The 21,268-nt window shown below is 42.4% G+C and overlaps 1 protein-coding gene across 1 annotated transcript in view; it reads right to left on the reverse strand.

Annotated features, from left to right (window-relative positions):
• Positions 1-21,268, reverse strand: part of NCEH1 (neutral cholesterol ester hydrolase 1) — a 54,434-nt gene that overhangs the window by 12,768 nt on the left and 20,398 nt on the right. Inside the window, exons 2-3 of the mRNA XM_039236494.1 lie at positions 8,124-8,352; positions 6,208-6,277 (exon numbers count right to left, since the gene is read on the reverse strand). Of these exons, the coding sequence (XP_039092425.1) occupies positions 6,208-6,277; positions 8,124-8,352 (299 nt within the window). The remainder of the gene's footprint in view (positions 1-6,207; positions 6,278-8,123; positions 8,353-21,268) is intronic.

Raw genomic sequence — 21,268 nt, forward strand, 5'->3', positions numbered from 1 at the left:
CCATACACAAAAAAAGCGATGTAAATGCCTTGTAGAATTAATGAATTAAGTAGATTAAATAGAATTTAATTATATGCAACATGCCTACTTTGCTATTATCTTACATTTTATCTTTAAAAAAAAAAAAGATGGGGCACCTGGGTGGCTCTGTGGTGTAAGCATCCAACTCTTGGTTTTTCGGCTCAGGTCACGATCACACAGTTCGTGGGTTCGAGCTCTGTGCTAACAGACAGTATGGATCCTGCTTGGGATTGTCTCCCCCTCTCTCTCTCTGCCCCTCCCTTGCTCACTCTCTCCTTCTCTATCCAAAATATAAATAAAGATTAAAAAAAAAGAAATTTGGGGGCGCCTGGGTGGCTTAGTCGGTTAAGCGTCCGACTTTCGCTTAGGTCATGATCTCGCGGTTCGTGGGTTCGAGCCCCGAGTCGGGCTCTGTGCTGACTGCCAGCTCGGAGCCTGGAGCCTGTTTCAGAGTCTGAGACTCCCTCTCTCTCTGACCCTCCCCTGCTCATGTTGTCTCTCTCTCTCTCTCTCTCTCCTAGAAATAAATAAAAAATAAAAACATTAAAAAAATAAAAAATAAAAAGGTCCCAACAGGGGCACCTGGGTGGCTTAGTCGGTTAAGCGTCCGACTTTCACTTAGGTCATGATCTTGTGGTTCGTGGGTTTGAGCCCCGCGTCGGGCTCTGTGCTGACTGCCAGCTCAGAGCCTGGAGCCTGTTTCCGAGTCTGTGTCTCCCTCTCTCTCTGACCCTCCTCTGCTCACGCTGTCTCTCTCTCTCCTAGAAATAAAAAAAATAAATAAAAAATAAAAATAAAAATAAAAAAGAAAGAAATTTGGGGCACCTGAGTGGCTCAGTAGATTGAACTTCTGACTTTGGCTCAGGTCATAATCTCACCTTTGTGAGTTTGAGCCCCGCATCAGCCTCACTGCTGTCAGTGCAGAGCCCGTTTTGGATCCTCTGTGCCCCTCTCGCTGCCCCTCCCCTGCTTAAGCTCTCTCTCTCTCTCAAAAAAATAAGCATAAAAAAAAAAACCCAGAAATTAAATCTTCCTTATGTTGGGGCGCCTGGGTGGCTCAGTCGGTTAAGCGTCCGACTTCGGTTTAGGTCATGATCTCACGGTTCGTGGGTTCGAGCCCCGCATCGGGCTCTGTGCTGACTGCCAGCTCAGAGCCTGGAACCTGTTTCAGATCCTGTGTCTCCCTCTCACTCTGACCCTCCCCTGCTCACACTGTCTCTCTCTCTCTCTCTCTCTCTCTCTCTCTCAAAAACAAATAAAACATTAAAAAAAATTTTTTAAATAAATAAAACATAAAAAATTAAAAAAAAAATCTTCCTTATGTCTTATGGTTCCAGTACTGTACAGGTAAAAAGGTACAATGTTATAGCTAAAATGCGCTATGAAATAGGTTTATGAAACTAGGTTTATGAACACAAATAGGACCTTCCTAGATTATATAAATGAGGATACATCTACGTATCTTACTTACATAAGATGAACTTTTTCATTCACTTAAATACTTGTGTGCAACTAATATGTAAGAACAGCATGGTACTGTAGAAGCAACTGAACAGAGGCAAGGTCTATTTTTATACCTTAAGCCCATTATCTACCTTAGTTGCTGGATCTGTTCCCAGAACCGTGAGCCAGCACCAGCAACATGAACTGAGGCGTTCCAGCTCCTGGTACTCGCCGCTTGGGAGTGATTCCACTACCAGGGCTGCCCCCAACCCTTGCCTATCAGCTTCCTCAGGTTATAACCTCCCCCAGGGCCACGCCCCACAGGAAGCTAAGCCTCGCCACCCGACCAACACCTATGGGCCTCAAGGGGCAGGGGTCTCCAGATAGCCTCCCCGCTGGAAGGTGGAATTCCAGGAGAACCAAGGGCCAATCAGCCTCCTTAGACTCTCAAGATCATCCAGTCTTCTTTCTTACTTTCCTTAGTCACAGCCAGAAATCTCTCCGTCTTCTCTCGTGTTTTGTTCCCTTAGCACTCCCTGCTTCCTCCCCTTCCTCCCAAGCCCTCTCTCATTACACCACTCTGGACTCTCACTCACCAACTCACTTTGTCTAACTCGATGCTGCTCATTCTTAGGAACTCAATGCAAACATTGCTTTCTTTAAGACATGAATTCTCTGACCCTTCAAACTAGGTAAGATCTTATCTATTTGGTGAGGTACCAGGATTTTGGTATTATTACTATCACAATTGCTATAATTATTATTCACATTCTTAATACCATTAATAACAAACCCTTTAAACTAGGTAAGACCTTCCCCTATGACCCAGCAATAGCACTGCTAGGAATGTATTCAAGGGATACAGGAGTGCTGATGCATAGGGACACATGGACCCCAATGTTCATAGCAGCACTCTCAACAATAGCCAAATCATGGAAAGAGCCTAAGTGTCCATCAATGAACGAATGGATCAAGAAGATGTGGTTTATCTATACCATGGAATACTACATGGCAATGAGAAAGAATGAAATCTGGCCATGTGTAGCAACATGGATGGAACTCGAGGGTGTTATGCTGAGCGAAACAAGTCAGGCAGAGAAAGGCAGATACCATATGTTGTCACTTATAAGTGGAACAGGAGAAACTTAACAGAGGACCATGGGGAAGGAGAGGGGCTAAAAATAGTTGGGGAAAGGGAGGGAGAGACTCTTGAATACTGAGAACAAACTGAGGGCTGATGGGGGAGGGCACTTGTGGGGATGAGCACTGGGTGTTATATGGAAACCAACTTGACAATAAACTATGAAAGTAAACTAGGTAAGACCTTACCTATTTGATGCCTTCTACTTCACATCACTTACCACAATTTAACCTTACTTGTTTCTTTTATCATCTAGATTGTAAACCCCACAAGAGCAGGAATTATGATTGCTTTACACTGTTCTGTCAAGCAGAGTGTAACATAGTAGCTGGCACACAACAAATTCAATAAACATTTGTGGAATAGAAGAAAGAGGAAAGAAGTAAGCAGTGAGAAGAAATATGTTGCCAAGTTAGATCACTGACTATACTTTCCAAGAGAAACATCATGGTCACTGACCACATGATGTTGGCCTTCCCTCAACTAGAGCAGAGGTTATGTGACTCTTTGTGGGCTAGCTGGCCTGATTCCAACCACCTTAGGTCTTGTTTTCTGCAAAGGAGTGCTGTGAGTTCCAAACACACAGTTGATAAATAAATTTGTAAGTTGGGTCTTTCCATTCTGTGGGCTAGAACATTAATTCTCCAGACTGGTCTAGTGCTTTAGAGTATCTGAAGCCCTCTTATCTCCGTTGTCCAAACTGACACTCATGACAATCCTCTGCAGTCACTGACCTAACTCAAAGTGTGTTTACTTAGCATACACATTCTAAGTCTTGTACTAGGTGATGGGAGCCAAAGGAAAGAAGCCATGATTTCTCTTCCCAGTAGCTCCCATTCTAGATACACGGGAAGGATTCTTAACTCCAGTTTGCACATGACACTAAACGATCTGCTGAGGTCATGCAGCCGTGAGTAACGGGACTTGCCTACTGCTGTGAGATGCCTCCCAGTGACACACTTTGCATACTACACTATATAGATGAGGCACAATGGAGAGTTAAGAGCAGTCCTAGATTTAAAAGAAATCTTAAAAACATCCTATCCATCCGTGTATGTTCTATGACAAGCTTAGACTAGAACACCGATTTTACTTGAGACAGATGATGACAGGCAGAGAAGGGCATGTAGGGAGAACTTAGGCATGTTGTCAAATGCTTATATTGAAGCCCTGGATGATAAGGCCTGTGTGGAGAATCCTCCTGGTGCCAAGTTAAGGAAGCCCACTTTCCCTGCTTTTCTCAGGCTTTCGAGGATTTGAGGAGCTGGAGCTATACACGAAACCACTGAAAAGTCCGTGAGGCTGGTTTCTCAGTTCTAAGCTGTAGGGCTGAGCTCCATAGTGGGGCACAGCTACTCAAACAGCTCCTGCTTTTCTCTGGCCAGCTGCCCAAGCTAGATGATACAATCCTTTACTTGAAGGTTCCTACGTTATAAAACTGCACCGAGGGCCCTCGAGTGACCTGGGTGGTGTGTGGAGAGGCCAGGGAAGGCAGGGAGCTATCCAGAGCTGACCAGGAGGGCAAATCTGCTGAGGAGGAGTCACAGCACCCTGTGACTCTAAGTCTTCTGTTTCAGGCTCACAGCTGCCCAAGTGACTTGGGAGACCAGCCCTTCCCAGATCCTGCAGAACAGTTTCTCTAAGGTCTCAGATCTGGAGCAAGGGCACAGAGGGAATGAGCTGTGAATGGAAAAGTAGTGGGCGGAGAGAGGTAGAGGGAAGAAGACAGCTGGATGAGCTCGGGGCCTGGAAAGTGGTTGATGTTAGGGGGCGCCTGGGTGTCTCAGTCAGTTGAGCGTCCGACTTTGGCTCAGGTCATGATCTCATGGTTCGTGGGTTCGAGCTCCGCATCGGGCTCAGTGCTGACAGCTCAGAGCCTGGAGCCTGTTTCAGATTCTGTGTGTGTCTCTCTCTCTCTCTCTCTGCCCCTCCCCGACTTGTACTCTATCTCTCTTAAACACACACACACACACACACACACACACAAACAGAAGGTGGCTGATGTTAGAAACTTGTCGCTCAGCATTATCAGCTTTCTTCAATATTGGCTTGATATTGGATTAAAAATGTATACGGGCCTCTGGGCTTAATGCCTCACTATTTAAGCAACTAGCCAGCTATGTGGCTTGATGAAGGTTACTTCTTGACTCTTAATTTCCTCATCTATGAGAAAAATATCACAATATTTATCTTGGATGATTTATATGAGAATTAAGCAAGACTCCTTATTTATTCTTCCCATAAATACTTCTTGAACGCTCACTATCTGCCAGAGATGTCCCCAGGCACAAATGATTAACAAGGAACAAAACAGGGGCACCTGGGTGGCTCAGTCAGTTAAGCATCTGACTTCGGTTCAGGTCATGATCTCTCAGTCTGAGTTCGAGCCCCACATGGGGCTCTAGGCTGACAGTTCAGAGCTTAGAGCCTGCTTCAGATTCTGTGTTTCCCTGTCTCTCTGCTCCTCCCCACTCACAATCTGTCTTTCTCTCAGAAACAAACATTAAAAAAAAATTTTAAGAAATGAACAAAACAGGCAAAAACCCCTAAAATCGCTGTCTTCATGGAACTTAGTCTATTTCAACCTAGGACAATCTATAGATAAGAAGTATTTATTATGTATTAAGTATTTATGATGGTGTCCCAGAGGTTGATAAAAGTTCTGGAGGAAAATAAAACAGAGGAAGAACAGGCTGCAATTTTAAATAGTTAATATCAAGAAAGGCGTTGGTAGAAGGGTGACATGTGAACAAGGGTCTGAAGGAGGAAAGACAATGTATGCAGTAGCACCCGCACAATGCCCGCCACAGGACAAGCACCAGGATCTTCATGTTAGTACTATCACCACAACTGCTCTATTAATCATACTCTTATTAATACTATTATGACAATAACTGCATCGACTGAGATTTGTTGAACATATTATATTTCCAAGGTCTGAGTTACAGAACAAACTCCAGCACAATGACTTTTCCAATCCTTAATTGGTTTTTAAATTTTATTTTATTAAAAAAATTTTTTTAACATCTATTCATTTTTGAGAGAGACACAGTATGTGTACAGGGGAGACACAGGGAGAGAGGGAGACACAGAATCTGAAACAGGCTCTAGGCTCTGAGCTGTCAGCACAGAGCCCGATGTGGGGCTCGAACCCATGAACCATGAGACCATGACCCGAGCTGAAGTTGGACGCTTAACCGACTAAACCACGCAGGCACCCCTGTTTTTAAATTTTAAAAGGCAGTAAACAAAATTATTTGCTGTAGATAACTGATTGTATATTTTTCCTCAATTTCCACTAAGTCCTTTTTCAGAAGTTTTCAAAACTAAAATAAAAAGATAATTTGAGGTGTTATAAAACTAGTTCAAGAAATTCCAAGTTATATCAGAAATCACTGTGTGTGACCTAGGACACATCCCTTCATCTTTCTGGATTTGTATTTTGCACTTTATTTTAGGATTGTAAAATAAAGTAAGTAGATGGTTATCTAAGATATCTTCTTAAAAATTATTTTTTTGTAATAATAATAAATAATAAATAAATAAATAAATAATAAACAATAATAAACAATATATTATTAAGACTAATATTAATTACTTACTCAATGGAGACAATGACAGCATTCAATTCTTCAGCCATTGCAGTACACAGTTCATCATAATACCTGATTTCTAAAAGAGACAAAGGAATAATCACTATTAAACAAGTTATTTAACACTATCAATTCCTAAATTCTGCTAATTGTGGACTGCTCTTAGACTTGGACTTAACTTATTAATAATAAAAAGCGAAGCTGAACATACATATCATGAATAGGGTTACATATACAAATACAAAAATTAAATCTGGTTTCAGATAAAATGCAATTAGTATAAAAAAAAACAGGAAATCCATATTGGATTACCTCTGAATGCGTTTTTAACTAAGTAGACATCGATTTTGTAATAGGCTATATGAAATGCACCAAATTAATTCTGATTTTGTAGCTCTTCAAACATACATGTTTTGAAAAAACACAGCAGATAAACAGTTACCTCCTTAGAACTATGAAATTTTTAGGTTTTAATACCTTTATTTGCTGCATTTCAATTGAATTCTTCCAATTTGAAGGACAGGTTATTTTGTTAAACCAACAAATAAAAGCTAGAATTTTAGGAAGTCTTAGCATTTCTTAAAAAGAGGATCCAAAGGTTTGCAGTGACAAACAATTAATACCTAAAAATTGAATCCCTTAGCTCTTCTTTCAATAAATTAAGAGATGAATTGTCTACAGAAAGCCAAATGTTACTTTATGCATAGGTTTTCCAAGCCAGTCTTAGAACCAGAAGTTTAGTGACTACATAACCACCTGAAGAGTGCCCACAGCCTGAGCTCTTCCTCTGCCAGGAGTGATCAGTCAAAATTATATAGAAAAGGCCATGGGGACACTTCCTGGTCTCCAGTGGAATGTCTCACTGGGCAAGTGTCCAATACTGTAGGGATCGCAAGCATTTCTGCTACTCATTTTTGTGTTCTCATCCCCTGGCCATGTTAGGGTAACCAAACGTATAGGATTGTACATATTGTTTTGAGTTTCTGTCCTGTAAGTCCTGTACCCCCAGAAAACCCCTCGGTCCTGGGCAAACCTACATACTCAGTAAACATGCGTTGAAAACTTGAGCAAATCCATTAATCAAAGAATCCATAATGAATATGAAATGGGATTACTAGAAAAAGTTATACTTGTTTGGCCTTTGCCATATAAAAAAAGTGTTCTATAAAAACACAAACTAGAACAAGTTGTCATTGCCTTAAAACTAGGGGATGCTAAAAGCTTTGGGCTAAAGACGCCGTAGTAGCTCCATAATTACAGGTAGAGATAAGGCCCTTACTTCCTCCTTGGTATTCTGTCTGTAAGGCTGCTCCACTTGGCTGCCTGCCATTTTGAATGTGTTCTGCTCATGAAAGTTATCCAACACCAAAAAGGATATTCTTGCATTTTGCAACATTATTTCCATTTAATGGTGGTATACCTGTTATGCTTTCATCTGTGGTTTCATAAGCAAATGAAAGGGGGGTTAGTTAATGTACGCATTCAGAAACCCTTGTCCTTTTCACAGAAAAATGTCTTCAAACACAAGTTGGCAAAAGAGCCACAGATAATTTCCTCATATCCGGCCCAGTTGAAACGTCAACTTGTTTTGGTGCAGGAAGCTATTATTGCCAGCCCTTCACCTAAGTTAGCCTGTGATTTAGGTCACAGGAAATATTTTCAAAACAGTCTGCCTAAGCAATAAACAAATGGACAAAACCTTTATGTATGTAGGGTAATCAGAGAATTAATCACCCAAACCAGGACCCTTTTAGGTGTGAACATCTGACACTATTAATAATCCTGCTGGGATTATAGAGGGAGCCGAGACTGTTCAGGGGAACCAAGTCAAATGGCCCCTACCCAATACGGAAGTCAAACTCAATCACACATCCCTCCCGGGGCCAACCACCAACCCAAACAACCCAAAGGTGACTGGGACATACTTGCACTGGCCAAAGCCCAGCCTCCTCCATGGATGTAAACAACGCTGCGTTTCAAAGGCTCTTCTGGCTTTGGGGAGCCCTCAAACACTCTGACCTCCACACCGTCAAAGTCAGTGTCGGTCACCTTCACCTGAGGAGACGACCATGCGCTTTTCTTGCCAAAAGAAACGATGATAAAATTCAGTGCGAGCAGGTGATGGCTCAGGCCCAGGTAGTGGATCAGGCTGCTCTGCAGAGCAAGGGAGAGAACACAGAGGGAGCGCATGGTCAACTCTGTCATCACCGGAGCCACACTCACCAACTCGTGGTGTCTGAACTCTGAAAGGTAACAGCCAGTACTCTGGAGGACTCAATGGCCACTTTTAACACAATAACAAATTATATTTACTTTTTGCTTTTAGGGTCTGCAAAGCATTTTCATATGTGAGATCTGATTTTTCAGATCAGCTTGGAGAAGGAAATTGGACAGGTATCATCAGTCCTGTTTTACCAAGAAGGCTTAGAAATTAAACAGGACCATTTGGCTGGATAAGTGGTAGCTCTAGTACTTAACACTAAGATTTGTGAACGTTAGGATTCAGTCCTTTTTCTCTTGCTCTCAAGCAGCACATCACACATTCAATAACATACTAGGAATTGAGGAAGAATATTAAATGCAAATAAAAGAGAGAAGTTTTATACTTACTATAAGTATCTTAAAAGTGTTTCATAGCTTATATACTTAAGTGCGTCTGTTGCTTTAAGAGTAGAAGAAATGAGTGTGTGAGAGGCAAAGAGCAGAGTTAACTCTGGCTCTGGCACTGAGAAGCAGGACACTATAGACATGACCAAGACCTTTTCAGAAATGTGCAAAGAATATACAGTCTGCCATCACTTTTCCTTTGAACCTGAGGGCACTGAGCTCTGCATTAAACATTTGCAGGAAGCTATTTGGTTGGTGAAGGAGCAAAGAGAGAAGAGACCTACGCAATCCACCAGCAAAGATCCTACAGAGTATATTCTCCTCTTTCCACTTTAAAAAAAAATGTTGATTTATTTATGTTGAGAGAGACAGAGAGAGTGTGAGCAGGGGAGGGGCAGGGGAGAGGGAGAGAGAGAGAATCCCAAGCAGGCTCCATGTCCAGCCTGAGCCCAATGTGGGCCTTGATCCCATGACTGTGGTGGGATCATAACCTGAGCCAAAATCAAGAGTCAGACACTCAACTGACTGAGCACCCAGGCATCCCCCCAACCTTTCCACCTCTTATACAAGGTCTTCCTACCAAGCATGCTTATAAAACTGACCTTGTGGCAAGACTTAATGGCTACCTTTCAAAGCCAGAGAATTGGAAGCCATGTGGCAGCCAGTGACTACTCCACCTAGAGAGGTCCAGGAGTGTCAAAAAGTGGCTGGAAACTTTCCTGGCACTGGTTTATGAATTTAGATACTGTATCTCCTAGTGGCTCTCTACCCTAGGAAAGGAGGACAGCTAGAGAGTAACAGTGCCCTTCTGGAAAATATGAAACACAATACTGATGATTAGTGAAACATTTCATGCCATCAAAATATCAAGGAAACAATGTTACTAGTAACAGAAATGAGGACTATGTAAAGTCTGTGATGCACCATAATACAGCTTCCCAGCCTGGGCATGCACCACACTGGTGTGCCTTGAAGAGAGTACAGACTTGCTAGAATACTGATCCCCTCAGATCCTGGCGAGCCATGCTCCTGAGCCATGCTCCATTACCCCAATGTCGCATATAAAGTATTATTATTGTGTACATGTGCCTCGCCATGAGAACACTGCATTATAACACCATTAGCCAAGGTTTATGAAAAATAAGAACAAGAGGCCATTAATCTAACCATGTAGAGCTATTCCAGTGATTTCATTAATATTTGTTTGCTGGCAATATAGGCAGCAGAGCAAATAATATTAATAAAATAATTTAACTTCTATATGTATCAGTTGTCCAATTTACTGAAAAAGTTAAAACTGATAATGTTCTTTTTTTAAAAGCATATTTATTTTGAGAGAGAACACGCATGTGCGAGTGGAAAAGGGGCAGAGAGAGAGAGAGAGAGAGAGAGAGAGAGAGAGAGAATCCCAAGCAGGTGCTATGGTGTCAGAGTAGAGCTCTATGCAGGAAGCAATCCCACAAACTGTGAGAGTATGACCTTAACCAAAATCAAGAGTAGGATGCTTAACTGAGTAGCTTGACTGAGCTACTCAGGTGCCCCCCTACTGATAATGTTCTTGCTATGAAATAAATGTGTGTGATATGAAACAAATTCACACGCACATGGGGTGCCTGGGTGGCTCAGTAGATTAAGCATCCAACTTTGGCTCAGGTCAGGATCTCGTAGTTCATGAGTTTGGGCCCTGTGCCCAGCTCTGTGCTGGAAGCTCAGGGCCTGGAGCCTGCTTCAGATTCTGTGTCTCGGATTCCCTCTCTGCCCCTCCCCCACTCACACTTTGTCTCTCTCTCTCTCTCTTTCAAAAGCAACATTAAAAAATTTTTTTAATTTAAATAAAAAAATTCACATGCACAGAATTCTAACAATTAATTTAAGGTGTTTGGCAAATCGGGAAAGGTAATCATCATTTGAGTTTTGTGGTAAAATGTCAGTCTTGCTGGGGGAATACTGATTTCTGCCAGGTAACCAAGAATCACTGCATTCACTAAGATTCTAGAATTCACACAATAAGCCCCTGTCAATATCATTATCAATTAATAGAGAACACACAGGATCCATCCCATTTCTTGCAGGACAAGTAGCTTGACAGGCATGAAATAAGGAAATATGAACAAACCAATGGCAGGCTTGGCTCTGTTACTTTCTGGACTACTTTAAGTTAAATGAAGACTATTGAGTATTTAAGACAAATTATATATGAGTTTCTTCAGTTATAGGAAAGCTGTAAAAGAGGTGAATTGTCTGTCTAAGACAGATTAGAGAAGATTGCTCATTTTACAGGGTACCCAACTCGGGTTTCCTTTATGCACTGCATGCTCTGAACGCACGCAGTCCTGACTCAATTTGCCCATGCTTTTCCAAAAGTACCTCTACCATGTTAGATCACCCCTATGAACAGAATTTCTCAACAACTATCTGCATTGTTCAACGTACTGTCAGGGTGGCAGGGGGGTGGGGCAGGAGAGTTGATTCAAGAAGGGGTAGTTTATAAGGAGAAAAACAGATAAGCAGATGGGAGTGAGAAAGGGTCAGAGACGTGCTAAAATAAAATTAAATTAAAAATAAAATAAATAAAGTTTTATTGCATCCTTGAGTTTGTGCAGTGAGATTCAGATCCATCCCCAAAAACATGCTCAAAATAACAAAGTTTTCTGAAACCTCTTTGGAAGTAGCTGGAAAATTCCAGTAGCACAAAGAAAGAGGCCAAGTGTTAACAGCCCCACAGGTTGAGAATTGGCCAATTCCTGGTGAGCTGAAGTCCTTTAGGACAGTGCTACAGATCTTAGAACTTGCCCCCATATCTATTGTAGGATTTAGGAGAGAAATTCTCCCTGAGGAGAAAGGCTTAAGGGTCATTACTCATTACACCTCAGTGGAACCAGACACAATCAAATACGTGGGCCACTGGCTCACACCCCCTCCCCCCCGCACCCCCCTTACTAGGTATGATGGCCAAAGATCAAAGGACAAGCAAGAATCAAAGGAAGCCCGGCATCTGGGTGGCTCAGTCGTTAAGCATCTGACTTTGGCTCAGGTCATAATCTCAGGGTTTGTGAGTTCAGTCCCACATCTGGCGAAGAGCACCCCCCCACTTCAGGTGAGCCCTGCTTCTCTCTCACTTTCTCCCTCTCTCTTTCTCTGCCCCTCCTGGGATTCTCTCTCTCTGTCCCTAGCTCACTTGAACTCTCTCTCAAAAAATAAATAATAATAATAATCAAAGGAAGCCAAGCAGAACTGTACTCTGTTTCTCAATATACAAGTTAGTTATATTTGTGAACGGGGTTGTTCTGTGTTAAGTCAGTCAACATGTAAATTATGAAATATATCCTAAGGGCAGGGAAGCTTCAGGGGGAGACACAACCTTCTGGAGCTTGGAGAAATAGAAGAGAACCAGGACTTATAAATGAATAGCTGATGTTAACTAAGCAATACAAGTAGTAAGAGAAATCTAGGTACGGAATTACTTCTGTTTGTTCTTCCTGGGATGAAACCCTGTAAGGCTTCTAGCCTAAACTGTGGCTTCATGGAAGCTGAAGCACGGGTAGCAAAGAAAAGGGTAGGAAACCAAGATGTAAAAGTATTGGGCAAGTGCTATAATTCAGATACATATAGGAAGTCAGGTAAATAAGGGAAGCGAAGGCAGAGGGAGCATGGAAATAAAAGGCTATAAATCTAAGAGGCATTGAGAGCAGGCACCAAAGTCAACAGCACAGACTCCAGACATAGAGTGCCTGGGTGCAAAGCCCAGCTTTTCCACTTACCAGTGGTAGGATCTTGGGCATGTTACTAAACTTCTCTGTGTCTTGATTTCTCATCTAAAGACAGACATAGTGGGGGAGAGGGGAAGGGGGGTGATGGGCATGGAGGAGGGCACTTGTTGGGATGAGCACTGGGTGTTATATGGAAACCAACTTGACAAGAAACTATGAAAGAAAAAAAAGACAGAAATAATAGTACTAACCACTTCAAAAGACTGTTGTGAAGCTTAAAAAAGGCACAAACACCTAGAGTAGCACCACATACTAAGCTTTATATGGGTTAATTGTTGTTATTATACCCCTAATTCAGCAGGTCACTACATGAAGAAATGTGAGCCTAGGGACAGGCCAGGGTTTCTAGGGAAGCTGAGACTATCATTCCTCCTATTATATACATTCGTTATGAGGACCACACTGATGACCAAGTTCTGAAATTATTATGGGTCTGTAAAATAATTATCTCTAAAAAGCTCATTTGTATGCTCATGTCACAGGGGAAGGGGAAGCTGGGGGAAAGCTTTCCAGTACACTGATACTACCAATGCATCAATAACTTAGCCTGGGTTTCAATTTCAAGATGAACCAACCACATTAAATACTTAAAACATCTATTGTAATTCACTACCTGCCTCATTTCCCATATTTGAAGGTTTAAATGCTAGGTCAGTCCTTCTCCAACTTTGCTAGTGATTGGCCATTTAATCCTGTCAAAGAGCTTTTAAGTTTTCCTATCCAGATTCTGTTCAGTTTCCTGCCTATTATAGGGGAAAAAAATTCATGGAATATCTGCATGAAAATTTATGGTTATATTTTCTAAACACTGTAAAGTTTCAGTCTACTTTTAAATGCAGATTTTTACTGACATGCAAATTATATGCCTCACATTTAAGCCCCCTGTAGGGATCACATGTAATTCACTAATACAGAACTTTTGTTGTACAGAAAAATACAATATCTGTGGCAAGAAACTACCAAAGGTCAGATTACTACATACTTCAACAAGTATTAATTAGGCACTTACTATATGTAAAGACTCTGCTACATCCTCTAAGAATGCAAAGGTCAGTGCAAGATGGACTGAGAACTTAAGTAGTTAAGAATTGAAATCTTGACTGATTTTCTCCCGTTCCCCAAATTTCCATCTCTCCTTAAGCTTTCACAGTTCTCTGCACTTTCTCTAAGACTTTAACTTTTAAGAAAAATCCTCTGATTTTAAAGCATTGATTTTGTTTTTTAAGTTGCAGACAAAATAGAACATGTCTGCAGGTCAGATCGAGACAAAGGACCACCAGACACAAGTTCCTATGTAGAGGTGATCCGGGCTGACTGAAGGTACAGCTGGAAAGATGGCAGCAGATTAATGCCCTTACGTATAGGCTCTTGTTGTCAGTGGTGAAACAGCAAAGATATTTGGACACTTTATTTTTTAAAGATTTTATTTATTTATTTATTTATTTTTTTAAATGTTTTATTTATTTCTAGGAGACAGAGAGACAGACAGCGTGAGCAGGGGAGGGTCAGAGAGAGAGGGAGTCACAGACTGAAACAGGCTCCAGGCTCTGAGCTGGCAGTCAGCACAGAGCCCGACGCGGGGCTCGAACCCACGAACCGCGAGATCATGACCTAAGCGAAAGTCGGACGCTTAACCGACTAAGCCACCCAGGCGCCCCTAAAGATTTTATTTTTAAGTCATCTCCATACCTCACATGGGGCTCAAACTCACAATCCCAAGATCAGGAGTCATATGCTCCCCTGACTGAACCAGCCAGGCACCCTGGACACTTTTTTTGTAATGAGACTATATTTTGGGAAGAATTTCAGCCGTGGTATAGATAATACATTGGTGAGAAAAGAGATTGGAAGGCAGAGGTAACAGCTGTAAGAATCTGACAGCTGTCCACTGGAGAGAAAAATGAAGGTCTGCCCCTGGAGAATACAGAGGAGGAAATTATAACAAAGAGATCGCTGAGGTCGAGTTGCTGGGCCTTGGTAATTGCTCACAGAATGGAGGGACTGGGATCAGGTAGGCATGCAGGCGAACTCAAGATACTGGAGGGTCTTTAACTTGGGGTATGAGAAACAGACAATACAGGCTGAATAGTCAGGGAAGGTAAGAGAAGTTCCATGTCAGAATCATTACATTTAAAGCCAGTGGAACATCTAGGCAGATGGAAAGATATAGTCAGAGATCGAAGGGGCTGAGGCCTGGAGGAAGAACTTAGAAGTAACTGTTAATACCTCAGACAACCTACAAATATGCCAAAATGGGAACGGCCTAGGGATGCTCACAGCAGATGATTATGATAGGATACAGAAACTTCAAAAATAGAGATGTGGTACCTTAAAGGACAAAGGTATGTGACCCAGCCTAGAGGACAAGAGACAGAGGCTGTCCAAAGAGGCTGCCTGGGCACACAGCATCAGCTGAGCTGAAGTGAGTTTTAATGGGTGCTCAGTTGGCTGGAGACGGGGAGAGGCATGCAGATTATTTGTGGCTGGGGGGCAGGCATCCATGCTTCAGTCTCTTGCCCACCACCCACACTTTCATTATCACTTGCCTCTAGCAGGGGTGGAAAGGCATCGAAGTCTTCTTTCCTAGTTCCACCCAGATTACAAGGATAAACATATTCCCTCTCTTGCTGGGGCTAGAACTCCATTTCAACCCAACACTGATAAAAGGACAGGGCTGTCTGAACACCATTCCTGGGAGGCGTTAAGCCATACAGTAAATTCTACCAGAGAGCGAAAGTCTGTTTTGCGGAGGGAAAGCAGTAATTGTAAAGCTGAATAAAATAAAGACTGAAATCTTGGGAAGACCATCACTTAACACAGACAGTAGGCAGGAGAGAAAAGAACCAATCATTAAAAGATCACCCCACTCCCCTGCAAAAAAGAGGAAGAATGTATTACTACCATGGCAAGAGAAACAAGAGACTGGATAAGTTAAGGGGAAAGAGAGTTTCACGAAAGAACAAGTTGTTAAATGCCTGCAGAAAAGTCAAGTAGATCACGGGTGCTGGCAGTGGGGTCATGGGATCATTGGTGAACCTAACAAGTACAGTCTAGTCAGAGATATGGGGCTGGGAGCCAGAATGTAACTGGGTTGCAAAGTGAGTGGGAGTGAAGAGATAGAGATAGTGAAGGCGGAGGAGTACTCTCAATGTAGAGATTCGGGAAGCAGACGGACAATAAAAGGGCTGAGGGTGAGTAAACAAAACCTGTTTTGTTTGGTTTTAGATAAGAGAGACTTGAGCCTCGTTGTAGGGAAAGGTCCTGTGAATAAGGAGAGACAAATGTTACACAGGAGGGGGAAAAAATGACAAGTGAATCGAGACCCTAGAGGAAGAAGAAAGGATCTGGGAAAGAAATGGAAGGGTTGGCCTTGGGAGAGGGTGTAGCGGGTGAGCTGAGAGTAGGCAGGGAAGGAAGTGGAGATAAATCTCTAAATGGAAGTTCACTTCTGTTGAGATTGATTCTGTCTTTACCCCAAAGAAGACAAAGGCTTGTCACAGACCAACCTCTTTGAAGGCAACTCATTATAGCTTGGCTCGCAGCCCTGGTTAAAACAGGCCTTTCTGGGTTCACCAATGACCTACCCATTTGACCTCTCTGTGGGCATTTAACAATACTTTGCTCTTCTGTGACACTCTCTTCCCCCCTTAACGTCTCCAATATCTTGTCTTTCTTACCACACTAATAATGAACTGACATCAGGTCAGTAGCTTGAAATTGGCCATGATGGTAATATGCACATCATAAAAATCAGCAATAGCTACAAGTCATGGTCCCCTCACTTCCAGACCTCCCTCCATCTCACTCCTCCCTCCATCCCACTCCACTGCCTCTACTTCACCCCTTCTCCTTCCCTACTCATCCAGAGTAGAGCACAGTGTTTTACGGTGTGGACTATGAGGTCAGTTGGCCAGGGTTCAATCCTGGCTCTGACACTTAATAGTTGGGTGATTCTGAACAAGTCACCAAACCTCAGTCTGCCTCAGTTTCTTTACCTGTAAAATTGAGAGTGATCATAATATCTACTCTATAGTGCCTTTTAAAGGATAGCTGGCATGATACTTAGAATATAAGTGCTCATAAAGTTGCCTCTTTTTATTTGCTCAGGTCAGGCCTTCACAGCATTCAGTTTGTCATATAATGTAGCCTTGCTACAGCAGCTTGGAAGAGCCAGGCTAAATTACCAGCTGCGTGTTCCTAACCGGGGTGATATACAAGGACTTCAAGGAGCAGGGCTCTCTAATTGATATAAACCCCATCCTCAATGCTTACAAGAAAAGGCTATGATGGATCAGCTCTCATTATCCCTGCCTTGAAATTCGCTGGACGAGGGAAGAAAGGGTTAAGGAAAAATGACTAAGAAGAGCACAGACTTTGCAGAGAGACAAGTCCTGGCTCTCTCATTTATTAGCCATACGACGGGGACAAGCTTCCTGAGTTCTCTGGGCCACAGTTGCTCAGATAAAAAGAGGGGGAAGTACACGTAAGCAGTAGATCTACATTACCTATTGTTATTCCCTCTCTCTGGCGGTTCTGAATTGACAGAAGCCTTGCTTAGGCCTTTGGCAGAACCCCATCTGGCTAAGGATCCTTCCTACATCTGACCTTCCTCTCATTTCTCTCATCTCTTTTACTCGGCATTATTTTTGTAAAAAATAACCAACAACAACAAAAAAAACCAAACAAGCAAGAAAAACCAAAACAAAAAAACAAAAACAACTTTTGTCTCACATTCTGAGAGTAGGCATGGACCCAAAGAGTTCAGTTTGGGGCCCAGCTATACTCTTTCCATATAGCAAAACACTGGCTCAAGAGAATTAATAAGCGAACCTGTGAGTACAAATATAATTATGTAACAGCAGGATTCTCTGATGAGAAAATTTCAAATTGGCTCAGTGTCACATCCAAGGATTTCATTACAGGCTACAACGCAAAACTGCGGAGAGTCTCACTGCTAATCTCAGTGAGCAAGGTAATCTAGAACTGCAGGATCCGACACCCCAACCTGTTCCCCCTAAAACCTTCACTTTGTTCTCACATTCCCAGAGTTGTAATTCAATCTGGGGGAGCACAAAAAAGGACAGGCTTGTGGTCTCTTTCCAGTTCCTAAAACATTGTTTCTTTTTTACTACAACACAGAAGACAAACATTTCTTGTTTAAAAACGCTCTTTTAATGTTTATTTTATTTTGAGAGAGAGAGAGACAGAGACAGAGTGTGAGCGGGGGAGGGGCAGAGGGAGAGGAAGACACAGAATCCGAAGCAGGCTCCAGGCTCTGAGCTGTCAGTACAGAGCCCGGCGCCGGGCTTGAACCCACGAACCATGAGATCATGGCCTGAGCTGAAGTCAGAGCTTAACCTTCTGAACCACCCAGGTGCCCCAAGACAAATAGCTCTATGTTGTAAAAGCACTTGCTTAGCTCCAAAAGCCTCCTATATTCTTTCCGGGTATGTCAAGGGGAATAAGAGCTCACATGTATGGATGTTTGCTCTCTGCCAGTCACGGTTCTCAGTGTGGGGGAGTCTCAGACCAAGTGTGGTCCAGTGAGTCACCCAAGGTCACACAGGCAAGAAGTGGTGGGCTGGATTTGAACCCAAGCATTCTGCTACCAGAACTCTTAACCTCCAGAACTGTCAACGGACATACGTGAGTCAATGTAGCTTCCAACCCATATGATAAAACCGGAAGATTTTACATCTGAATGAATGTTTAGCCTCCATAAAACACAAAAGGAAACTCAGCCCAAGGTCAGCTGCTCTAGCACAGTCGAGCTTTGACCCCTTGGGCAGAAGAGACACCCCTATCTTCCCTTTTCCTCCTCCAGCTCTTCCTCGCTGGCATATTTCTTTCCTAACACCTCTTTCTAGCTCACTCTTCTTTGCCTTCCACACACATGCTCATGATAGTTGACATGAGACTTTAAAAAATCACTTTGAGTTCTTTTTTATTCACAGTTCTGTTATCTATTATAGCAGTAACTAACTGTGAGCTCCTTGGGACAAGGTCTGAGTCTTGGGGATCAAATTTCTTTTTCCCAGGGCTTCATGTCCAGCTGGTCATAAACAAATGTCCTTCCTGAGGCTACTCATGCTGCTAAAAGCCTCGCTTGACTGCCAGGACAAGAGGCATTTGTTTTCATTGGAGTGTTGCAAACAGCAGCTGACTAAAGGCAACACAAAAGAACTAAACTTCGAAACAAAACCTCCCACACTCCCTTCTGCTATATGGCAATTCGGAGCTTGCCCAGTCACGCCCCCCTGCTTGACTTCACAAGTGTGTTACACAGGACACTCCAGAAGCTGGGGTCATCTTCTGCTTTATGGAAAGTGCGGCCAGCAGCACATTAGACGTGACCTTTCAAGGCAGTTCCTTAAATGGCATATAAATTCAAAAGATACAAGTCAAATGATTTTTATAGGTATCTACAGATGTCTGAAGGGTCAGATTCAGATGATGATTATAATAAATCAATACCCCTTTGGGCACATTCAGAATGTGATTATAATAAATTAATGCATGCTCTATGAAAAATGTAAATTATAAAAATTATAATACCCTTTTGTACAATGCTTTACAGCTTATGGCCGTTTGAACTTTCACCGCTTTGAATCTCACAAGGACCTGTGAAATAGGAAAAGTAGGTATTATGTTCATTTTATGCTCATTTGAGGCTTAAAGAAGTTAAAAGCCTTCACTGGGATTTTATAAAGCTCAAAGTGACAAAGCGAGTAGTAGAAGCCAAAGCCCAACTGCCTGACCCATCATTCTCAATGTTATTACTCAGAGCTGAGACAAAGTTCACTAATCAAACCATTACTCTTGTATCACACAGGTTTTGAATACTTAAGAGTGAAAGGTTTAAAATCAGGGTGGGAAAGGGAAGTAGGTCCTGAAAAGTATCCCAAACTCTATTCTGTCACAGGCATATTTGCCAGCAGACCTGCTAGGCTGGTTTGCAGCCAATGTAAATAGTGCCTAAGAAAACCAAGGTCAGTACAGAAGCTTTACAGCAATTGGGATTTCTACAGCCGGCAGTTTCAAGTTAAGGTCGTTCAGTCACTCCTTGGGCCAGGTGTCCCAGAGGCTCAAGAAGGCAGGCACAGGCCACTGTGATAGAATGTGGAGTCGCTAATAATGGAGGTTTTACATCTACCCCAGAAGAAGCTTCTCTTTAAAAAAATTTTTTTAACATTTAGTTATTTTTGAGAGACTGAGAGTGACAGAGAACGAGTAGGGGAGGGGCAGAGAGAGAGGGAGACAGAATCTGAAGCAGGTTCCAGGCTCTGAGCCGTCAGCACAGAGCCTAATGCGGGGCTCGAACCCACGAACTGTAAGATCATGACCTGAGCTGAAGTTGGACGCTTAACCGACTGTGCCACCCAGGCGCCCCAAAGCTTGTCTTTTTTACAGACTCAGGAAACAAGAAAAATTAACTCCTTACACACAGTTAGTCAAGATCCACAATCACAACAAATAATCTAATGTATTTAACATCTAAAATCTTAAGTTAAAATAAAAACATCTACACACCAGATAACTAGATGTATAGGTTAGATATCCTACTATATGGAAAAGGGTATAGATCTAGCTTTCATCCACTTGTTCAGCAAACATTTAATGTTTACTGTGTTCCAGACACCAAGACTGGTAGAGAGACAAGGGGAAATACAAAGATAGAATGGAAGCTATAAGGTGGATAAGGTGTATATATATAATGCAGTGCAGTAGTGTGATAAGTATCCAACAGTGTGATAAATACAGGAGATACATATACAGAGAAAGAAGTAACAATTTCCATCCAGAGGCATTTGCAGTGTGTTTGCAGCACGGAAGACACTGGAGCTGTGTCTCTAAGAACAAATAATACTTTGCCAGGAGAAAAGGGGAAAACATTCCACCCAGTGGAATAATATGGGACCACACAAAGGTACAGAAGTGAAAGGCTTATTGGAAAGTTGGGATGGACTACTGTTCTGTGGCCCTGAGAAGAACAGGGTTGGCCCTGTATTTTAATGTGCTGATATAGTCTTTTTTTTTAATTTTTTAATGTTTTATTTATTTTTGAGAGAGAGATAGAGAGAGGGAGAGAGGGAGACACAGAATCTGAAGCAGGCTCCAGCCTCTGAGCTGTCAGCACAGAGCCTGATGCAGGGCTCGAACCCACGAGAGATCATGACCTGAGCCGAAGTCGGACACTTAACTGACTGAACCACCCAGGTGCCCCAAAATTTACATTTTTAAGAGGTTTTTAATAACTAGTTCTCTTATCTCTCTTTTTTTAATGTTTATTTACTTTTGAGAAAGAGACAGCATGAGTGGAGGAGGGGCAGAGAGAGAGGAAGACACAGAATCAGAAGCAGGCTTGAGAGTCCCTGCTGTCAGCACAGAGCCTGACATGGGGCTTGAACTCAGGAACTGTGAGATCATGACTTGAGCTGAAGTCAGACCCTTAACCAACTGAGCCACCCAGGTGCCCATCTCTTATTTCTATTATCTCCATTAAATAATCATACAAGTTGTCTAGTCCAAGACTTCAAAGGGTGGTTCCACAGACTGGCATCTAAATGCAAGTTCTTGTGCCAACTCTCCCCATTAAATTAGTAACTCTGGGCGTGGGCCTTAAGAATCTCTCCAGGTAGTTCTTTTCCATGTTAAAGTAGGGAAATGCTGGTCTAGTTCAAAGCGTAAAACAG

This window comes from Hyaena hyaena, unplaced genomic scaffold (assembly GCF_003009895.1).
Source record: "Hyaena hyaena isolate Hyena2069 unplaced genomic scaffold, ASM300989v1 scaffold_112, whole genome shotgun sequence".
NCBI classification, from domain to species: Eukaryota; Metazoa; Chordata; class Mammalia; order Carnivora; family Hyaenidae; genus Hyaena; species Hyaena hyaena.